This window comes from Rhagoletis zephyria, unplaced genomic scaffold, assembly GCF_001687245.7.
Source record: "Rhagoletis zephyria isolate East Lansing unplaced genomic scaffold, Rhagoletis_zephyria_1.1 Rzeph_scaffold_00333, whole genome shotgun sequence".
Lineage (NCBI taxonomy): Eukaryota > Metazoa > Arthropoda > Insecta > Diptera > Tephritidae > Rhagoletis > Rhagoletis zephyria.
In genome coordinates, this window is record NW_016157417.1 from 163887 (window position 1) to 187640 (window position 23754).

The following is a 23754-nucleotide window of genomic DNA, read 5'->3' on the forward strand; positions in this document are numbered from 1 at the left end:
CGACAGGTTTGGAATTTTATCTTTGAAACGCCACACTTTTCTTTGAAATCGCTTTATTAGTTCTCGTGCAATAAGCGTTTTTGTGAAGCTCTAAAAATTACAACTACAACATTTGAACATAGCCCCCATACCTTAAGGTAAGACGTATTCTACGTCAAAATTTTCTGGTTTCGGTGGACCCCCTGCTGATACATTTCTAAATATTCCTAAAGCTCGTAAAAAAATCAAATGTGAAAATTAGATCTAACAATGTAAATATGCATCGCGGGTGAATTCAAAAACTAAACTAAGAGTGGCCAAAATGAAAGAAAGTAAAATATTTTCTTGTGTTCTATTTATAAAAATAATGTGATTACACACTTGTAGGCTTTAAAAAATAGAGCTCGTAAATACACCAAAATACTCTCTCGCTCGGAAGAGTTACATATATATTGTTAAGAGCACTGCCAGCGCTAGCGTTATCTTCACCATGAACTCGTCAAATGTTCGGCTCACTCATGACTTTGCACGTGGAGTATATGTAAAATAGTTTATTTGTGTTAATGGCATCATTTTTATTTTTATCGCTCCGAGTTTTAAAGTGAGGCGAAAAATCTTTTATCACATTTTTAAAACACAAAACTTAAAACATTAAAACGGCTAAGCTTTTTACGCCAAACTTTTAATTCAGAAACTGACAATAGAGAAAAGAACGATTTAAAAAAAAATCGATGACAAATAAGGCAACATTAGTTTTGCCCACCTGCATCCCTTCGATGCCTCTCAGTCATTTCTGAGCGAAGTATTCACCCAGTTTCTGAAGGTGGCTTCGATTGCCGAAGGTGGGAGTGCTAAAACTGGTTGCGGACCGAGGAATGCCTAGTCTGAGCCAACTCTGGTCAAACGATCAGATGTCTCATAACCTGGTACTGCAGAGTGACCTGGCACCTGGCACCCAGAGTAAAACAACCTCGTTATGTTCACCATCATATTTTAGTCGAGACTTGCATTGCCGAACTAGTTTGGCAGTACTTAAATAGAGGGCTGGTCACGTAAACTCCTTCCCATCCACCTATGTTCTACACCACGTAGTCCGTGGCTTTGAGTATTGCAATTCCCTCAGCCTGGAAGACCGAAGCATATTCGCCTACAAAAAAGTAAAGCTTATCTCCATTAATCTCGAAAAACACACGAGCTCATGACCCAGAGTCAGTTTTATAGCCATCAGTGAAGATTCGACAACGTGAGTCCGGTCTCAGCGACGGAATATCTGCCGCCGGCAATTTTTGCCGCGCCCCACTCATTGTCATACCAGCATCCGGTTCTTGTTAGTCTGCAGGTGGCCTTTAATGCTTCCTCACGTATGAAAACACGAAGTGATGGTAAGTGCAGCAGTGCGTCAAGAGCACTATACACCACTCAAAAAAATTCAAGTTAAATAAAGAGGCTATGAAGCAACCATTTTGGTTCTTTACATCGAAACCAGATAAATTTTCGTGGACCCCCAATTGACAACTCATGGACCCCCATATTTTTTTCACGTCACCGTGGACCCCTGGTCCGGCCTACCTGGACCACTTTGGGAATCACTGGTTTAAATAAACCAAGGCGAATTCCATGGTACAATTAGAAAAACTTTAGAAATAAGTGAACAATCAAAATCTTTAAATTATTTACTAACCAAATGTTGTTTCCGCTTTTGCAAATTAAACAAGTTCTCTGCAAGAAGTTTGTTTAAAAAATACGTGCACATACATATATGTATGGTATATGGGATATTGAAATATTTATCCCTTTTCCCTTGCAGTCAACCTTTTAGTGTGGTAAACCTTCTAGTCTGGGAAGACAATACCTGTAATAATTCTACCAAGGGCGAATTCATACAAAGTGGCGTTGTTACTAGAAAAGCTGAGTTGATTTTCCTTGGTACACAAATGTCAACATTTGGTTTTTCGCTTGAGTGAGCGATAAAGTGGGAGTAGGTATTTGTATTTTCTTTCCACTTTTTTTGCGAGAAGAACCGAAGAAATTTGACATTCGTGTACCCAAAGCAAAACCAAAAAACCCAAGCCATTTAAATAAGGCAGAAGTGACAACAAGCTCGAACTCTCTTCTACCTAGTTGTAATGTCAAAAAAAAAAATGTAAATAAACAAATTAACCCTTTGTGGTGCGAGTGCTATCTTTTCTACACATTGGGGCATCATTTGAAACGCATCAGCATAAATACATACATATACGTATGTATGTATACAAATTTTAAGAATTACTTCACCTGTTTTTATTCGCCCAATGTTTTTGCGCGTTTAGTTACCTACTTATTTAAATATTTAGTTCTTAAACACATCCGGCACTTACAAAAAAAAAAATGATTAAATGTTTTCTTAACTGCCCTTTAGTGAAAATTTTTTCAAGGAAGACTTGTAAAGACCTAGCCTCGTTTCACTGGGAGGTAAAATCCGCTATAGTATCTTCCATTGCCTTAATTTTTTTGTATTACAGTTTTGTATTTTTGTATTTCAGTTTTGAAAATTCACACATTCATGTACACATACTAGGAATGTTAGTGCCGGGATCCCGGCCTTTTTAAGGTCTCTAAAATCCCGGGATTCTTGACAAATAATCCCCGGGATTTTCGGGATTTGTAATTTGCACTGATGGCAATAATATAAACTCCTTTTGTTGACCAGTATTGTCCCATATTTCTTTTTTTATTTAATATATAGTAAATAGTAAATTTTAAACACAAATATCAATATATTCGCGAAACCATGGGCCAAATATAGTAAAATTGCGTTTTTAGTTTTCACTCTGACGTTAGTAATTCAAAAATTATTTAAAAAATTGAGAGAAATGTGCCTAGAGAAGACGTATGGTTATCAAATTAAAGAGGAAATCCTGTAGAATTTAAACAGTATCAAGTTTTTGGTGCAGGACTGGTAAGTAATTAAAATGTCTTTTTAAAATTTTGTCCTTGAAATTTCGCAATATTTGTTTTTGAAAAAATATATGTTAAAGACCTATACAAACCAATTTATTTATTATTTATTTTACGGTAGGAGAGATAGAAGCAATTTTTTCGATTTAAGTTGTTGAAAAGTAATGGATATCTAAATCCCGGGACTAATCCCAGGATCCCGGGATTCTGATCAACGGCGTTACGAAAATCCCGGGATCGGAAAAAGCTGAAAACTTAACATCCCTAACACATACGTACGTATGTATGCACATATGTATATCAGTGTAAATCTAGGTCCTGGTCCTGACGTGCTTATGTGAGCATAATTTTGTAAGAAACTACTTATTTCTGGCAGACTTACTCAGTTTGCGTCTGCGCATCAACAGGGCATGGGAACTGAACTGCACCTGGGTATAAACGCATGCGCTTAAAAATATTTGCCTGCAATAGGCAAGTAATAAAATCATTCAATTCAAAACTATCTCACAGCACGCAATTCAATTTTTAATGAAAAACAGAAAATGCCAACTTGAAAAGGGTTAAAAGTTATTCATCATTTGACATTATAGTCGGTGTTCCAAAGAGAGAAATGTCAAAATCACTTCTACCTTAAGCGCCACGGAGACGATCAAATATCTTTATCAACGCTTTAAGTGTATTGGTGCCGTCGGCTTTTGTCGGCTACACTTGATGAAAATCAAAAAATTTTGATATTTGAATTTGATGACTGTTTATTTGACCGTCTCGCGTTGTGCTTGACAAAAAACCAGCTCACTTGCTTTCTGGTCGTCATGGTGAGCAAGTGCGAAGACAAGGAAAAGAAATTGATATTAATTTATAGCATATAACATATAAAATTATGCCATAAATGATATAATAATTAACAATAAATACTCATCCGATGACAACATGCACACAATACAAAGTGCTGATTGATGCGTTTATTTGAACGTTTGCGAGCAGCAAGACACGAGAGCGAACCTCACTCGCGCATACGCAATGCTTGACATATTTATTTGATTGTCTCCGTGGTGCTCTATTTAATATGCCTTGACAAAACCCATGTAATTTTTTGTTTTTGTAATATCGCTGCCAACTTTTATAAAATTGACGTTATGAATTCGCCTTTTTAATCATATATTTTCGAGTGTATTTAAACCATATATAGAACATACATTTTTTGAGCGCTCAAAACCAGATTTAGTCTGCTACTTTTTTTCAGCCGTGGTTGTAAGACCTTAAATGACTAGGCCACACTTTTCTCAGACAGAAACGGCAAACAATTACGAATGTAAGTATGTATGTGGTCGGCGAAAATTTCGAATTTTGACTAAACTTACATTGGGCCAAAAATTGTAATTAAGCCTTGTCTCTGGCATGGACGGTACGCAAATGTCTGGACAAAATATCCTTCCGGGCGTATCTATGCGAACAAATCCTACAGGAAAAACGCTTCGCTTGGCCAGACCCACACGCACTTTCCAAATGTCGTTGCATGGTGGATACTCGGGAGTAAAGTTTTCCGCAGTGAGGGCAGACCGAGACCGTCAAACCTTGATTACCCGCAGACGCACTGAAATTGTTCTCTATGTACTATAAAGCACTTATATATGTACATATATGTATATGTATGTACATATGTAATTCTTATAAGTCGTTACCTCAATATTTTACCAGCTGTCGTGAAACGACTAGGAAAAACGCATGGAACAGTGCCAGCGGGACGTGAAGCAAACGGATCTATTTTTGATATGTGAAAGCAATAAAATTCATTTTTAAATACTTTACATAGCAGGGAAACCAGAAAGAGCCGATATTTCGTACGCCAAAGAAAGAATTCATTTTTATTATGGGTTGATTATGGATAGCAACGCAACAACATCAGTTGAGTTGCCGACAGACAACGCCACTGACATAAAAATATGCATTTTGGAAACCAGCAATCAAAACTTCAGTGTAAGCAAAAACTGAAGAAACAGTTGAAAAAAAAGAAATAATTTTCTCTAACAAAATTTCCTCGGCATGCACGAAAATGCAGTTGCCGATATACTACCAACTCACGTTTCCAGATGATGGCTGCTAGTTGCAATTTGTAATACCATTTCAGGAAAACAGCAACGTAACTGAAGTTCGGTTGCTATCCGAAATTGACCCGTTAAATAAAGTGGAAATTACGAAATCAAAAAAGTACTAAAGTAATGGGCTTGACTTGACTGACAATCGAATGCCATAAAACGGAGCATGCGACACGACTTGTTTTACAACTTTTATTTTATTTATTACAATGACAAGAGTTAACGGAATCAATTATTGGATTTTCTAACTCATTCAACACAATTCAAATCGCTCTAAAAAAAACTACGTATTCACGATGCAAACCTCAGTGGCTCCTTAGACTTAGATGCTCCCTTGGCCCCCCTTTTGTACACATTTGGCATGAACCGTGCGCATGTGACGCGATAAAGTATCACTGCGGGCATATTTGTTGCTACACATCCCACACAAATACCGCTTCACTTTGCCAGAAGCACAGCCGCTTTTTAAATGACGCTGCATGGTGGAAACGTGCGAGTAGACTTTGCCGCAGTGTGGACAAGTCGGTAGGGCATCGCTGCCCGTAAAGGGACTGCAATTGTTTTGCTATAGTTATTCAAGAGTCTTTAGTTAGTAGTTCATTCGAAAATGTTATTACCTAGATTTGGTAGCAGTGACGTCACGGAAACTATTCAAGCTGCATGCAACATCGAAAATCGGATGAAGTACATCTGCGGATCATAAGGGGGTTTTGTTAAGTTTAGGAAGTTTTTCAAAGTTATTTTTCAAACGCCTGACTATCTATATAGCAAGGAAAACCACAAAGAGCCGATTTTTCTTAGCCAAAGACCGAAAAGGAAGCAAAAACAAACAAACAAAAAAGAAAAAAGAAAAAACTTCGCATGCGTTCTATGTAGCTAAAACCGAGTAAAAGATGTCAAAATTGCATTCACACTATTCATTTTTGAGTGTAGCTATTAATAACATTTGAAAAGATATAAAATAAAAATTATGACAGAGTGGTTGCTAAAAGAAACATAGCATAAGAAACAACAAAAACTTCTTTTTTTTTTTTGTTGCACAGCATCACTTCTAGCAAACTAGCAAACACTTCCATTAATCAACCTTAAGAATGTTGCAGTGGCATTATGTAAGACTTCCAATTTGCTTCGGTAAAATTCCCAAAGCCTCTAAAACTAGCAGTTCGGAAATTATATTGAACCCGGTAGAATTAACTTATTATTTTAAATTTACTGGCAGTATCCGACCGAATGTTCGGCCCGTTTGCTCAGATTCGGGAAATTTATTGGTGCTGCCGACGAGTTATATGAGCGGAAAAGGAGATACAACGTCAAAGTTAAGTGAAAATGAGAGCTAACAGATAACTGTTATTTTTTTTTACTCTCACAAAAATAGCTTGAAAAAATTTTGAAAAATTAATTATTAAAAGAATGATTGTTTTCTAAAAATTGCAAAGCAGAAAAAATACCGTTGATATTAGACACAATTGAGAGATAAAAATATGAATTAAAAAAAAAAAAATTAAAAAAAAATCGAATTGCCGCTTTCAAATTTTGATTGCGGCTTCAAATGGCACAATGGCCGTTGGCTATTAGAATTGATGCTGGTCGGACCAGTAGTGGAGTTCGGTCAACCGCTACGCTAAATTTTCGTCACCAAAATGTGGAAAAGTGGAAAGTGGAAAAGTAACAGCTGGAATATGTAAACAGCCATTATTACGACTTCTTGGTTGTTGTTACGATTGGTGTTGTGAAAATGTAAAATTCCCAAAGGATGTTTCAATGTTTCGCAACTCTGCATAAACAAACAGTTTCAACATTGTATCGGTACGTTTTGGAAGTCAGGGCTCGAATCGTCACATACGATATCGAACTACTCGTTACGTAAAAACGCATTTTCGTATTATGACATACGTGAACGTACTCTTTGTTGTCCCTTTCAGCTTATACTGCCTGACGTATCACGTAATTTTCTTTCGTATCGTTTTCAATCCGTGAACGGATGTTACGATTCGAGCGCTGCCTTCTTTTCATTAGAAACTGTAAAACTGTTTTGAAAATAATTAGTTAAGAATATAAGTAGCTAAATACGTCAATCTTTAAATTTTTTTCGAGCAAACGGCTTTGTCCTGATCTGAGCCCGTCCAATGTTTTCGTAATTACTACCCAGAAGATAATTTAGGTAGGCCTTCTTAAAGGGATTACCCAAGTAGAGCAGAAAATAAGTGTGTTTTCCTCTGTGAGCTAGAAGGGCTTTTTCTTTTTTTGTAACTTATGCGAATGTATTTATAAAAGTGTTTGCTGTTTGGTTGAATTTCAATGACCATTTTAAATTGCAATCAAATATATTTGATATGAAGCTTAAAAACACATTTATGTATATATATACGTTATAAAGAGGGTTGATTTTTATGAATCAAAGAAGCAGAGCAGCTTTAGAACTCCTCTAAAAGGCCTGCTGAAAGCAGACGGCCTTCAATTTGTGCCACTCCATAAAAAATAGAAGTGGGCAAATAAGGCAAGAAGTCCTTTCGAAGCGTTTTTGGCTCCTAGTATTAAAAACTTTAGCTTTCGGTTTGTAATCTGTTTCCCAGCGTTAAATATTAAGCGGATCATTGCAGAACGTAACCCTTCTTCTTACCGTTTTTCAGGCAGGCTGTAGGTGTGTTTTTTTCGGTTCAGTGTGTGCAGTTGCAACAATGTTGCAATTTTTCATCAGTACGGCAGTAATGCCTCGAACAGGCCCATATTCATGAAAGGAATTGGAGGTTCTGTTATACACTGGTGGCAGAAATAATAGACCTGTCCTATTTTGGCCAGTTTTGGCTGTATATTTTTTTTTTTTTTTACTTATTTAATGTATAATTTTTTTTTGTAAAAGTCCAGCTCATTATATAATAACCTGCTTTCAAATACGCATTTTAAACTTTGTACAATTATAAAAATTCAACAAAATTTCGCCAAAATTTCAAACTTTATTCAGAATTTTTAGAAAGAATTTATGTATTCAATTTCATATGTACAGGCAAATGTTACCGTTGATTTTTTAGATTTTTTATCACATTTGCCTCCTTGGCGATGTACCCGCTAAGCGTTTTTGGCCGCATTTGCTTCCTTATAACGAATAAACACAATTTTTTTTTAAAATCGCAGTTAAAATTTTTGTAAACATTCTGAATAAGAAGTTTGAAATTTTGGTGAAAACTTGTTGAATTTTTGTACAAACCTTAAAATGTGTACTTAAATGCAGTTTACTATATAAGTTAGACTTTTATAAAAAAAAATATTAAACATTAAATAAACAAAAGAAATATAGCTACAACTCGACTGGGTATTGGACCAAACCAACCCTGAGACTGAGTCATAAGTAAAAAAAAGTTGTTTCTCCGTTTTTCGAAGTTAGCCTCCGAAATCGAGATATTGGTCTTCGAAGTTCGAAATTGGACCTTTGGTAAAAAATTATTTTTAATTATTACATGTAAACAAAAAAAAAAGTAAAAATACAGATGTGGTCCGCCTTTTGCTCTTATTTATCTTATTTATATGGTATATATTTTTTTTTGTAAAAACTTACATTACAGCTGCTACAACGGGTCAGAGGTCAGATCTTCGAAAAATTAAATACTCAATATTACAGAAAATTTTGAACTGATTTTAAAAAAAAATTGTGTCGTTGTAAAGGCGATTTAACCCCCCTTTCTTGTGATATGCATATTACTATACTTCGTGTATAAGATTATATAAGAATATGGCAAAAAACACATTTAAAAGAAAAATAACTTTTTTTTTGTATAAAAAAATATTTTTAACAAAAAAGTTACTAACCGATTTTTAAAAAATTAGTATCGTTGTAAAGACGATTAAACCCCCTTTCTTCTTATATGCATATTTGTACACTTCGTGAATAAAAATTTGAGAAAAAACACTTACAGGTCTATTCTGCGTTGGTAACAAAAATTTTGTTACCGGTAAATAAAGTTACTGGCAAACTCTTGTAACCGGTAAAATTTATTACCATCTCATGAGCAGGTATAAAAATGTTGCCCCGTGAAATATGCAACAAGAGAATTTCAACAAACATGCATAGCTGAATTGCTGAATAAATTACAACGTTACCAGGCTAAATAGAATTGCGGTTGCAAGAAGTGGTGACAATTTTTGGTAACAAAATTAGCTTGTTACAAAATGTTCGGTTACAAGCAGAATAGGCCTGTTGAAGAGGAAAAAATAAATTTTTGTTTATCAAAAAAAATTTTCAACAAAAAAATGACTCACCGATTTAAAAAAAAAAAATGGCATCACTGTTGAGGCGATTAAACCCCCTTTCGTCTAATATGCATATTTGCATACTTTGTATAAAAAAAATTTTAGAAAAAACACTTAAAAGAAAAAAATACCAATTCTTTCTTATACAAATTTTACAGCAACATTACTAATTAGTAATACAATTGAGTGGTTTAAGCATTAATTCCTTCTTGTTCACCCACAGCCCTGTTAAAAAATAAAGCAGCAGTATATGTAATAGAAGTCTAAGGCATATAAAAATATGGTTTTTGATTTTTTACATAACAGATTATATATGTAAACTAAAGGTAATTTTCTGTTTTATTTAAATGAAGTATTCAATTGTATCACTAATTAGTATTTTTTTTTGTTTAAAATATTTTTTATAAGAAAAAATTGGTATTTTTTCCTTTTAAGTGTTTTCTCTAAAATTTTTATTCACGAAGTATACAAATATGTATATGATATGCATTATCAGAAGAAAGGGGGTTTAATCGCCTCTACAACGGTATCAATTCTTAAAAAATCGGTTGGTAATTTTCTTGTTTAAAATATTTTATTTTTTTTATAAAAAAGTTATTTTTTCCTTTAAGTGTGGTTTTTCTCAAATTTTTATATACGAAGTATACAAATATGCATTTCAGAAGAAAGGGGTTTAATCGCCTTTACAGCGATACCAATTTTTTAAAAATCGGTTAGTATTTTTTGTCTAAAATATTTTTTTTTTTGTAAAAAAAATGTATTTTTTCCTTTAAATCTGTTTTCTTTTTAATTCTTATGTTCAAAGTATACAAATATGCATATCAAAAGAAAAGGGGTTTAATCGCCTTTATAACGATACCAATCTTTTAAAATTTTTTTTTATAAAAATAGTTATTTTTTCCTTTAAATGTGTTTTTTCTCAAATTTTTCATATACGAAGTATACAAATATGCATATCAGAAGAAAGTGGGTTTAAAAATCGGTTGGTAATTTTCTTGTTTCAAATATTTTTTTTTAGGTTTTTAGTTGTTTACATGCAATAATTAAATATAATTTTTTACCAAAGGTCCTATTTCGAACTTCGAAGGTCAACTTCGAAAAACGATGAAATAACTGTTTTACCTATGAATCAAGCTCTTAAAAATATTCGTTTGGTCCAATGCCCAAAAAAAAAGTTGGTTTTGCCGTACAGTGTTATTACTGCCACCTCGATTAAAGATTTTCTCAAAGTATCGGAGAATTTACTAGTTCACAAAATTCTCACATTATTTCATTTTTAACCGACTTCAAAAAAAGGGTGAGACTATCAATTCGTCTGAACATTTTTTTTTTAGTACCTCCGAGGTGGTCCCATACTAATTTGGTTTAGATCCGATCATTGGATCACGAAGTACATTAACGGTAATCTTAAATTTTGATATGATAATTGCAAGTCGGTTTTTTTTTTGCTCAAAAATTACTTACTATTATTTATTGTTAATATTTTGAATTTATGAACGATTTTCTTTAGTAAAAGTTTGTCGTATGGGACATTTGTCAACAATTTCCACTTTGTATGAAACACGACTAAGGATGGAAAAAATTGAAAATAATCGATTAATTAATCATAAAATTAATCGCAAGCCAAAAAAAAAAATAGTGCAATAAATTGCAATTATTGGGAAATAATCGCTTAATCGAATTTTTAAAGGCACTTTTTTGACAAGCGTTTTGTTGTTAAGCGGTTGCGTTTCTCGTTGGCTGTATCACCGAGGTGTCAACTAAATGACAGTATTTTTACGAAAGTCCGCAAAGGTTTGGGTAAACAGTTTTCATTTCCTCCCAAGCGGAGTTCATCAATTTGTGCAGTGAGCCGCTCATTTAATATACAGTTATCATGGAACTTATGTCGTCTGACATAATATCCATAAATCAGGTCTGTGGAAGTAATGTCAGACTTTTCTTCCATGGACCAAAAATCGATCGATGAAAGTAATTTCACGACATAACTTACATGGAACTTATGTCACGTCACCGTTCGGTGGAAGTTTTGTCCGTTGAAGTTATACTGAATTCTCTTTAGTTCTAGAACTTGACAATTGTAAGTAAAAAGTCATTTTAGCTTGTAGGTAACCCAAATCATCATCTTTTTACGTTTGTTTGTGTACAAGAGATTTATGAAGAGCTCAAAGATCGAACTAATTTTCTACTGATTCGAGTGACCACTCGCTAGCCGTTTCCATAAGATCATCTGTGCACATTATTTAAGTTCGCAAGAACTTTATGCTAACGGATCTTTGAAATGAATTTGTTTGAACCTCGGGTCGAGTAAAGGACGCAGCTAGCAAAAAATAATGTTCGATTGATGGATTTTAGACCAACTACATAATTCCTATTTCTTGAAAACATTTTTACGGTTATTTTACAATTAATCGATTAATGAAACACAAAACTACGATACAATTAAATCGTAAATTGCACAAAAAACATTCGATTAATTTAATCAAATGATTAATCGCTGCCATCCCTACGAACACGAAAATGAGTGATACAATATCTCGGAAAAGAAAGGAGATATCTAAAAATGGATTGTGCCATTTTAAAGATCTTGGATAAGTTTAGTATGACTGCACTATTAACTTAACTTTTGCTAGATACCGATAAAATAAAATTTTAGTCAATATATCGGAAACTAAAGGAGATATTCAAAAACTGGTAATACCAATCGAAAGATCTAATATGAAACTGCATCTATAAGTAAAATCGTCAAAATGGCGTTTACGACAATATTTTATCGAGGCGACGATACATATATGTACTTTCAAACAAGCATACTATTAAAAGCCAGCAGCTCAGTTGGCAAAATGAGGAGCGCTTTTAAGTAAACGCCTTCAATCAGGGTTTTTCATAAAGGCATTCCCTATGGAAGCTGTATTAGTAGACCTTCGAATAGCCCTAGCATTTGAAGGCAAACGAGATGGTGTATTTCCTCAATGCGTGTCTAGAGCAAAGCTTAATTTTTCAGAATCAGAAGGCCCTCAAATATGGTCATTCCATACAAAATAAAAAGGATTGAAGAATTGAACCCGGAAGATCTGTCCCAAGGCGAATTAATATAAGGTGGTGTTACTAGCTCAGCTGATTTTGTGTATGTGTTTCGCCGCACGGCTTCTGATATCAAATTGAAAAATTTTGTTTGAATTTCTACACACACTCTTACAGATTTTGACAGTTTATGCCGCCAAAGCAAAAACAAAATACATGCAAATTTTTGTTTTTGTACTCCTGATATCACCTCACCTTATATTAATTCGCCTTGATCTGTCCCTTCAAAAAATCTGAAGTAAGAGATTCCAGAAAGCGTTTTTTTTATCATAATTTTTCCGACTTGGAAAATACATATTTTGTTATGAATCCCAAATTGCCATGTTGGGGAGTAATAAACGTTTTTCAGACTAAGTGATACGTTTTTGAAGGCGAACACCTGGCAGCACTGTTTGAAACTCAGGATAGCCGCATAGTGGAGCGGCGAGCAAAGAGCATCGAGCAAAGCGTACATTCACGTTTGTAATCGACGCTTTGCTCGATGCTGTGCTCGTCGCTCCAGCGTCTGCGTTTAGCCTAAGCCGAAAATGAAGACTACGCTGCAGAGTTCAGTTTTAACCAAACAATTGCTTTCGGTACGTAGTTAATAAAAAATCGTAAGTGTCTCAGATTTTAAGAAGAAAACAGAATCAAGGCCATTGCAAATTTCGTCGGAGAACTATGTTTTTGGAACCATGATGATTGTGGCTCTATACTATATACTTGAATTGATTAAATAACTAGAACATTGATTAAGGCCTACATAAAAAACTTTAAAAAAGAAAGAATATGTATATAGAAAATTCACAGGAAAATTCAATGAAGCCTTTGAAATCGTTTCGGTGAAGCAAGAAAATCTAAAACGGTCATTTCGGAGATCAACGCTTCATTCATATTCAATTGTTTTTGTAATCCACGTTACGATCTTGTTTGGATAATATCCATTTCCTTTTCTATATCCCAGTTTTATCTGTCGCGGAATGAGTTCGTCCGAGTAATATGTTTTATTTATTTTGCTTGCTGTTTGTGAAAAAGATTCGATTCCATGAATCACTAATACCTCCCTACATACATACTTGCAAGGTGTTTCGTTTCGCTCAGGGAGATAAAGGCAACAATTACCGAAATTTATCACTCGAAGGCTAAGCCGGATCGTACAGGATTAGCCGGCAGTTCTGGGGCCACTTAGATGAAAAGCCCTCTGAGGAACGAACAAAGAAGATACCTACTAACTTAGTGCAGTGTGCACAGGGCACTGGTCCGTTGGTGTAGTAGTTGCGATGACTTTGGCTCAAAGGAGACACAGTCGAACACTTCCTGTGCGAGTGACCCGCATGAGGCTAAAGACACTCTGCTAACCATTTCGGCAGAATGTTTTACAGTTAAGATGGAAATTCTTTGAAGCCGCCAAATGGCTGTAGGTTGCACGAGTTGTGGAATCAAAATGTTATGTATGTCCGATCAGTTTAATTTGGTTGAAATTGTAATATTTGTTAGGCTCTTCTGATCTAACCCTTGTGTACCTAAATAAAAATACATACTTTATTTTGCTTTTTTCCGACGTTTCGCTAAGATTTTTAGCATCTTCAGGGGATAGTTTTGTTTGTTTTGTTAACCTGCACACCACTGTCTATCTACACAAGATTGTATCTAACTGCTTGAGATTATAAACTAATTTTATCCATAAATATGTATTGTATTTTGAAGTGAATTGTTTTCGTTATTTTTTTGTTAAAATATTAGGAAAATATTTTTAATTGCAAATTTTACTTATTTATCGCGTATATTTCTGACTTTTGAGTGCATATTACATGCGCATATTTTCGATATTTCAGTGCATGAGATTCCAAGCCCATATTCTATTGTTTCACTTTTGTAAAAGGACGAATGCGTGTAAAACTGGTGAAAATAAAAGACCGTCAGTGACAAAACTCATTCAAGAAATTCTACACTTGTAATTTTTTATATCAAAGACGACGCTCGGTCTTAGGGGCAAGCATTGATAAACTCAAGTCCACATTAGATGGCACGAGAGGTTTTATAAACATTCAAAAATTGTCCTTAAGTTTTCACATCGAGCTCAAAGGATTTCATTCGATTAGACATCTGCAAAATGCTGCTGAAATCCAAAGAAACCGATCATTCTTAAAAAAAAAATAATAATAATGATTTTAGTCTTCTCGATAGGGTAATTACACTGTACAGCACTCGGCTGGGTATTGGACCAAACCGACCTTTTTTAAGAGACTGAGTCATAAGTAAAAAAAAAGGAATTTGTCCGTTTTTCGAAGTTAGCCTCCGAAATCGAGATATGGGCCTTCGAAGTTCGAAATCAAACCTTTGGTAAGAAATTATTGCATGTAAAAAAAGCAACCAAAGTAAAAATACAGACGAGGTCCGTCTATTGCTCTTATTTATATGGTATATAAATTTTTTTCTTAATCACCTTTACAACAATATTATCTTTAAAAATCCGTTCAAAGTTGTTTGCAATATAAGGAATTTAATTTTCCGAAGACCTGAACTTTGACCCCTTATAGCACCGGTAATATAAGTTTGCTCAAAAAAAGTTATATACCATTTAAATAAGAGCAAAAGGAGGACTACTTACTACTTCGAAGGCCGGCCCATATCTCGATTTCGGAGGCCAACTTCGAAAAACGGAGAAATAACTGTTTTGCCTATGACTAAAGGTAAAAAAAAAAAATGCTTTGGTTCAATGCCCAGAAAAAATGTTGATTTTGCCGTACAGTGTTATGAATTTCTCCGAAAGATGACAAAAGATCATCAAACGTGAATAATAATTTATATTATGTTTGATCTTCATACATATGTATGCGTGTACATATTTAGAATCTACATTGTATGTATGTATAAATTTCTTTGAAAAACATGCAAAACAAAAATACGCAATGACTTTTTACTCTACCTATTTTTATTTCAAATAGGATTATGCTAAAAACCTGACTGTTGTTGACGCATAAAATGATTCAATTTGGGGTATTTTTTTAAATGTTTTTGGATACGATGTATTTATGTATATATATGGAGATAGACACATACATACATGCATATGTGCATATGTACGCTTGGAAAAGTAAATGTACATGAACAATTACTAAATAAACTAGGAATAAACTCAGCTCGGTGGCAACGACCTATGCAGGCGCATGTAGTGCTGCGTTAGCTTAAAATTATGATGAAAGCCTCGCCCGCAAATAACACAAATAAATTTTTTTGGCTGGTTGCATTCGCTTGTCAAATGACGTTTCAATGTGAAAAACCTCTGATAGACTCGACCACAATTTTTGCACGTATACGGACTTTTCGACAAATTTGAAGAGGTAGCTGTGGAACCAGGAGTACCAGAAGCGCAAGATTCATCTCTGATTTGAACAAACAAACAAGTGTAAAGAGAAAAGCGCATTATTTGGCATAGAATTGTGCATTAATTAAAAAGGGTTTTCATTTACCTCTGCACTCTAACGGAACGCCCTAAATCCACTCGAATGCCAGCACTTTCCCTTTTCACAGACCTTTTAGCTCTTCTAGACTTCGTACGTTTAAGTTTTGACACTCGCAATTCTGCAGAAGAAAGAAGAGAAAGAAGAGCGCAGATGGTCATATTTATTTTCAAATCCTCGGCCTTTCCCCGAAAACGAATTTAAAGTAGAAGGGAAATTTATGTACTTTTAACGAAAATAGCTAAACATGTCCATATAAAGGGACAAAATCCTCCAAAGACGTCTTATCACCATTAAGTTAATTAAAAAAAAAAAATACACAAAAATGCCGATTTCTATTGTTTTAGTAAAACTACGACCACCGTTATCGATCTTTTGTGTCCAGTGCGGAAAATCGGAATAAAATTTACATATACATAACATTTCGAGGTTTTGCTGCACACTTCCACCTTTACAACTAAAAATGTAACTGTTTTCATTAAAAATGCAAACTAAGAAAAGGACGAAAAACACTAAAATTTTTTTTTGTTTCGTTCAAACAAGAACAGGAATTCCAGATAAAAACATAAGTGTGTAGTGTGTTAAAAAATATGGGAAAAGTCTGTGAATAATTGTCGAAAAGAGCTAGCTGGCAACCAAAGGAGATTGTATTGTAATTTGGCCATACAATTTGTTTTTTCACATCAAATAGAGTTTCCAATCTAAGCGTGTGTTGTTTGTTGTGTTGTGTGCTGTGTTTGAAGCTGTATGTATGTATATGATCATACATTGAGAATTGAGAAAAAAGTGAGCTGGAAATATTTCAAGGTTTAAGCTTAAAATCTGAGACGCCGATCAAGCTCATTTAAACCACCTTTGCATGCATCAACCATGACCTTGAACTTGGCCATATCTCAACTTGCCTAACATGTATCACATACATATGTGTATGTACATAAATACATATGTACGTATGTATGAACAAATTGAAACACGAATGCAGGTTCGATTAAAAAACACTACCCGTATGTATATCTAATAATCGCGATGTTCTATGTATAAATCATTGAATTAGAAATGGAAACAACACGAGACATTGAATAGCGAGCGAAGGCAATGAAATTGTAGCGCGCTCGGCCATTTCAATTTCTTTCTATTTATTGATTCCCAGCCGGTTATTTGTGTATAACTATGAATACACTGACTTAACCAGTTAGTCCAACAAAATATTAAATTCGACATCACATTTTTTTTTTTTCAAATACATACATACATTCATATGTATGTATGCATGTATGCAGGTACATATGGACAGCAAAAGAGTACATATGTATGTTAGAAACACTGTAGCAATAAATACATACATAAATAAAAGCAATTATCAAAAAAATCCAACCCATTTTCGATCCCTTTGTATGTACTACAATATTGAAAACTTTAAACGACACTTTTAGGAGCGATTTCTTAATGCTGCAATGGCGATTTTGAAGTTTGCATATACATATGTACGTACATTTTAAACATAATGCTTACCAACAAATCATTGAGAAATCGACCCTTAAACATAAGAACTCTACAACTAGTATTTATAAAATTAAAACTACTTACACTTTGCGTTGAACAGCAGACGATTTCTTTTTTGTCGCAACCACATAGTTGGTGGTCGTTTGGTACATCCGCGCGGCCCAGTTGCCTGTATAATAGCGCCATTTGGGATTTACTTAGCTTCTTCGGGGAATGAACCCCGCCAACACAGAGCTCCAGTGCTCTCCAAAACTTAAATAACGGCAAAAACATTTACGCGAATAACTTTTTTTTAGACATTTGTATATGTCTCCAGAATTGAGCACTGAATGTTTTCAATATTGGCAAGACTTATACTTTACTAAAGAAAACATGGTGAATTTCAAAAAAAAATAAAAAATATGTACGTTAAAGACACACTATTATCGGAAAAATCCTTCCATAGCCATGGATACAAAGTTCCCGTAGCAATTCGTGCTTGCACGCTAAACTCAAAGGCCCTTAGATATAAATTAATTAAAATTGCAGAAACTTAAAGAAGGGCTCATAGTCGTGTGCATTTCGAAACATCGTAAGTAGGGATTCCTTTGTAAATGATCATTTTATTAAACTCACAACGGCAAGTGTCTGACATAATTTTCTCTGAAACATTCACCAGCCTAGCACTCAAATAGCATGTGGAATATGGGAATGTTTTGGGAATAGGGAAGTAGGAAAGTAGGAGAGGTTTTTGAAAAGTACGGCAACTATGTATGTATATGTATTTATGTATATCTAATGTTATTAAAGATAATCATGAGGGTGATGCAATTGATAAAGAAACTTAATTCAATATTTCATTGATACACAAAATATATATTCCTCGTCCAACCGATACCGTTGCACAAGGGATACCTACCTGAACAACGCGACAGCTAGAACATATTCATCGTAATGTTGACAACATCAATGGCATGAAACTCATAGTACCTCGCTGCCACACCCTATACACAGTGATGGCAGCTACATGTTTCAGCCAATCGCCACCGCAGCCATTTGGTCCAAAGCAAAATTTTTGTTCCATTCCGTTTAGGAGTTTCCGTCCCAGTTGATTCTTCATTTCTCACTAATCACTTCAAATATTTTGCACTTTATACGCCCGATCGAAAATATACATATGTATACACTTCTTCGAACCACTTTCTTAACGGGAAGAAGGTCGCACATTTCCGAAATCGCGGACAATAGACGAACAAGGACACGGAGAAAATTTCTTAAACCTAAAGCATTGCTTCGCACTTACTGCGATCGCAATACTGTCCGCCGACCGCCCCCGTCCCCCCTTCTTTTATTGCCTAAAAATTCTTTAAATTTTCAATGATAATAAAAAAAAAAAAATCAGACCCGTCAACCAACAAAAATGAGGAAAACCAAAAATTAATAAAAAAAAAAAAATATTTTTTAAATTAAAACCTAAACTAACTACAGTTTGTAATTATTTTAAGATCCATTGCCAGGGATATCATACATATGTACTAATATTCAGGAAGAGTTGCATGCGTATTCTTATTCACTCTTCGTCGCCATACAGCGTGGTGGCATTAGTGTAAATTTATACAAAAAACATAGAAATATAAACATAATTTGTATAGTATATACGGAAGTCGTACACCATGTTGCATATATGCACATACATATATACATATGTATGTATGTAGTATGTATGCCAAAATTTACACTAGCATAAACAAGAACATATAAGTAGCCGCTTTCGATTCGAACTTATGTGCCCGCTTTAGGTCGGCTGGCTCTGCTCACTTAACGAAAAATTGGCATGGCAAAGCAACACAACAAAGATAGCGAGCAAAGAAGAACAACAGGGCTATTCGCGATTCGGTGCATAAGAGCTGACAAATTTATGCAATTGCAGAAATATGCCATGGATTGTGAGCGACCTTTATTAAACTGTCATGGTAAAGCTTTTGCAAAACAATTTTTGTGCATCAGCTTTGGTTTTGTTTATGAATGCAATGCATAGCATTTTTATGCTATGGATTTTCGGTATTGCAAATTTGCCAAGCCATGACAAATGCAAATGCGTGTATTTTGTTTGTGTATTGCAAATAATTTGCAATACAAATTTGCAATGCAATGATGCTAGGCCATTTGCACCGGATCGCGAATAGCCCTAACGTATTCGTAGACAACTCGCTTAGCAAATGTTGGAGGAGCATACTTAAAGAAATATTACTCACACTTACATACATACATACATACATACATATATATGTATGTACATTGAGGTGGTCTCTGTTCGCTATCTTTGTTGTTGGACATTGCACATTGCATTTTTGTTTAAATGACTTACTCCCTAAAGCTCCCAGAATTTGAATTGTACCATTTTTTTTTTTTTCGTTTTTAGGTATCATAACATATGTATGTAATAATATATCCAGTGCTTTTTAACATAAAATTGTGTGTTTCCAACGCAGCCAAATATATTTAATTGAAGCGAATAGCACACGTTCCGAGTTGTTCGAAAGCGGCTAGTAAACAACAAATTCAAACAAAATAAGGCATGTATGTGTAGGTAGGTAGATGCAACGCATGGAAATATTCGCTCTCAATATAAATAATTGACATCCTAAAACATGTGGCATAGTATTAAAGAAAACTGGAGTGCTTCCATACAAACGAAAAGAAGAGACAGTATTTTGGTTTCTTCTAACTACTTAATTAATGTTAATGGAAAATCATGTAGGAGAAGCGCAATGAATTTAAGCGGAATACGACGGGTATGGTGGATGTGTGCACAAAATTTATGTATGTATATGTATATGTATGTATTACGTATATGTTTTCGCAAAAAGGGCCTTGATTGTGGGAATTCAACAGACGGACAACAAACTCCTTTGTAAGCAAGTCGAAAATGTACAAATGTATGATGTGAAACGTGGAAAATGGCACGGCACTGTGTCAACGCCGAACTAATATATAAAACTAACTTTGACCTACAATTTATTTTTCGTTTACCGACAAATTTACATATTTAGTAAATTATTTGAAATATGTAATTAAAATCATTAAAATACTTTAGCGAATAATTTTTATCTTAAATCGAATTCTACACCAATACCAACCAAATATAAAAATAATTGTGTTAAAAACAAAATTAGTACAATAAACAAACACAAACATGTAAGAAAATGTGTATACAATTTGCCAAACGAAATACGAAATAATAAATGTTTTAAAATGGTAGTTAAAAATTTGGTAGCAAGTAATCACAGCTGTGGGTTAAAGCACAATAACAAGATAAAAATACTTTCAACTTGCACAATAAATAAATTTTAAACAAAACTAACTAAATAAGAAAGTAAGAGAAAGAAAGTGGAAGTGGAAGTGGGCTGCATTGCACATTGCATTGCTATTTTCAGCAAGTATTTTTAAAAAATAAACATACATATGTATACAAATGTATGCGTGTATTAGATATGTATGTATATAAGGTTTCTTTTACTTGAGCAATATACCCTCTTCTTCACTTCGCATCTTACATGCTGCTCCATCAAATGATAAAATTATCAAAATCAAAATTAATTTGCTTGTTTTTTATTCTCATTTCTAACGCAAACTCTCTTGTATTTTGTTATGTCTACTCGTTATTTAAGATTTTACTGTTATACATACAGCAATAGCAGCTTCTTTGAGCACGACTAATAAAGCTTTGCAACTCCTAATTTCGTTTTATCGATAAAAGAAATTATCAATTACTCTTATTTATTATGGGCAATTTTCAAATATCTAAGTAATCAAATTAAAGATATGTATGTATACATATGTATGTACGTACATACACATATGGATGTTTAAGTAAGTAAATACAGATACGTTTTGATTGCCTGTATTGTATAAATGAAATAAAAAAATAATAATAAAATAATAAAACCTTTTACGAAAGGAACGTTCCAGTATTCATTGCTCTTGTTGGCTTGTTTTGCACTACATAGTATGTATCTACTGTTTCCGCGTAATCGTTTCATAGAACAATATTTTGAAACTAATGACTTTTTAGAAATCTTTATCATTCAATCTTTGGCATTTTATCTGTCGTGCTCTTTTTAGCTTTCTTTGCTTTTTCATTTGTTTGCTTTGATATATTATTACTCTAGCTCACCTTGTGGATCCCGTTGCTGTGTTTCTTGAGGTGCCAGTAATAGTTCGTCCTGAGATCTGTCATGTTGCCATGGTGCATATCCTTTAAATGAGAAATGAGAAATTGTTTTGAAATGCATTATATTTTTTGCAAATTAGTATTTACGCCTGCATACATACATATATACATGTATTTACATAAGGGTGGTCGAAGTTTATTCAGCCACCCCCCGTAACTGAAAAAAATATCGAAAATAAGTAGACCCGTGTTTTTTATTTTGAATTTTTCCATACATAAATTTTACATGAGGAAAATAGATATTTTCGTAAAGTTGTTAATAGAAGTATTTTTGGCTGAAATAAGATTATTCCCTTCAGATATCTTCAAAACAGAAAATTATAATGAATATTTAACTTTAACTTTTTTACTGAATCCCTTTTCATAACCAAATGTGCTATTTTACGTGTTCGAAAAAATAGTTGTTACCATTTTAAAGTTAAATAATAAAGTATAAATTTTTGAGGGGAATATTATATTCGATTAAAAAATATTTATTTTCAGGGACATAACAGTTATAAGTTTTATAGCAAAAACGTTGCCTCATAACAGTTATTAGATGAGAAATACTTTTTATTTCGTCGATAAGAGTTATAACCCAACGTTTATTTTGTACGTTGCCTGATAACTGTTATGCAGGAGAAATATTTTTTCCGTTGCCGATAAGAGTTATTTCCCAACGTTTATTTTTTACGTTGTCTGATAAACGTTGTAAGATTAGGCTATTGATGAGGATGGAGATGGAGAATAAGATAAAGACGATGAAATAAAAGTGAGAGAGTGAAATAACTACTATCAGATAACGTAAAAATATTCGTCGGGCAATAACTCTTTTCAAGCAACGTAAAAAATAAACGTTGGGCAATAACCGTTATCGAGCAACGTAAAAAATAAACGTTGGGAAATAACTCTTTTTATCAGCAACGGAAAAAATATTCCTCATCTATTAACTATTATGAAAAAACGTTTTCGTTAAATTTCAGAATTCAGGCAACGTTTTCAATTTGTAAATTCGAGATAACAGTTATGCATGCAATTCGAATTCTCTCATTTTTATGTTAAAAAAAAGCATAGTATTTTTGTAGATTGTGCTCTCCAGGCATGACAATTTGCGCAAATCGGTTGACTTTGATGGGCATATCAAAATCGCTTCCTTTTTCAGTAACGTCCGAACGTAAATTTCGAAGGCAAATACACCGTTCATTAGCTCAAATTCAAATTTCCATTATTTTGTTCTCATAAGTACTGCTATAAACCTTCCCTTATAACACAAAAAATTTTCAACTTATAATATTTTTGTCGGCAAAAAAAAAAGTTAAAAGAAACGTTCGTAACGCTAAGATTTACCCAACTGGAAAACTTCAAAGCCCCGGCGGCACGGTTAAATAAAAATTAATAAGGGTCTCCTTATTTTCGATATTCTTCAGTTCTGGGGTGTGGCAGCGGGAAAATGACCAAAATATTGATCTTCCTGTATATTTTTTGGACGACCTTATGTGCACACATATGAATGTGAAAATTTTCTAGGACATATAGACTGACTTCCAAACCGTCAATTGCAACTCTGCATATTCAAACTGTTTTAATACCGCAAAAGAACAGTATTCGAACATTGCATTGGTACGTTTTGGAAGTCAGCTTTAGTAAAAACACGTGGCGTCAACTTACCTTGACTAGATCCTTCGCCGGCTTGGCTTGTACCGGCATTTTGATCTAAATCCTCCATACCCATTTCCTCATCGTCTAGCGTCAGATCTTCAACAGTTTCCTCATTACCCTCTTCCTCATATTCACTTTTCGGTTCGATTACTAATTCGGCAGTTTCTTTACCAGCAACACCAGCTGTCGACGACTTTTGTTTGTGATTCGATTTATCACCCTTAAGATGCTCGACATTTTGTTCGTCTCCAGTACCTGCTACACCCACAGCCTGTATATTTTCTGTATTAATGGCATCGTTTACTCCTTTAACGCTTTCAGTCTTTTTGGTAATGTTTGTGGTCATTTGCTGAGTACTGCCTTGTGTGACAGCAATTGACCCAGTTGCTGCTAAAACACCACTTGAACCGCTTGATAGGGTGGATGCCGAGACTGGAAGTGAAGAGGTGGCTGCCATAATGGCCCCAACCCCAGTTACACTTGCATTGGTTTGTGGTTGTTGTTGTTGTTGCTGTGGCTGAAGTGACGATTGATTGATTTGAGAAGAGTTGGAATTGTCATGAACTTCTGCTGCAATTCGAGAGTTAAACGTTTATATTAAACTTCGGGGTGTTGA

General features: G+C 34.2%; 1 protein-coding gene across 9 annotated transcripts in view; it reads right to left on the minus strand.

The window, feature by feature from the left end:
• Positions 1-23754, minus strand: part of lola (longitudinals lacking) — a 188523-nt gene that overhangs the window by 141026 nt on the left and 23743 nt on the right. For 7 of the 9 annotated variants that reach the window (XM_017610696.1, XM_017610699.1, XM_017610700.1 and 4 more), the window contains 2 exons: positions 23148-23708; positions 21444-21524 (listed from right to left, as the gene is read on the minus strand). In XM_017610696.1, coding sequence (XP_017466185.1) covers positions 21444-21524; positions 23148-23708 — 642 coding nt within the window. The remainder of the gene's footprint in view (positions 1-21443; positions 21525-23147; positions 23709-23754) is intronic. The other 2 variants (XM_017610702.1, XM_017610705.1) reach the window with 1 other exon arrangement.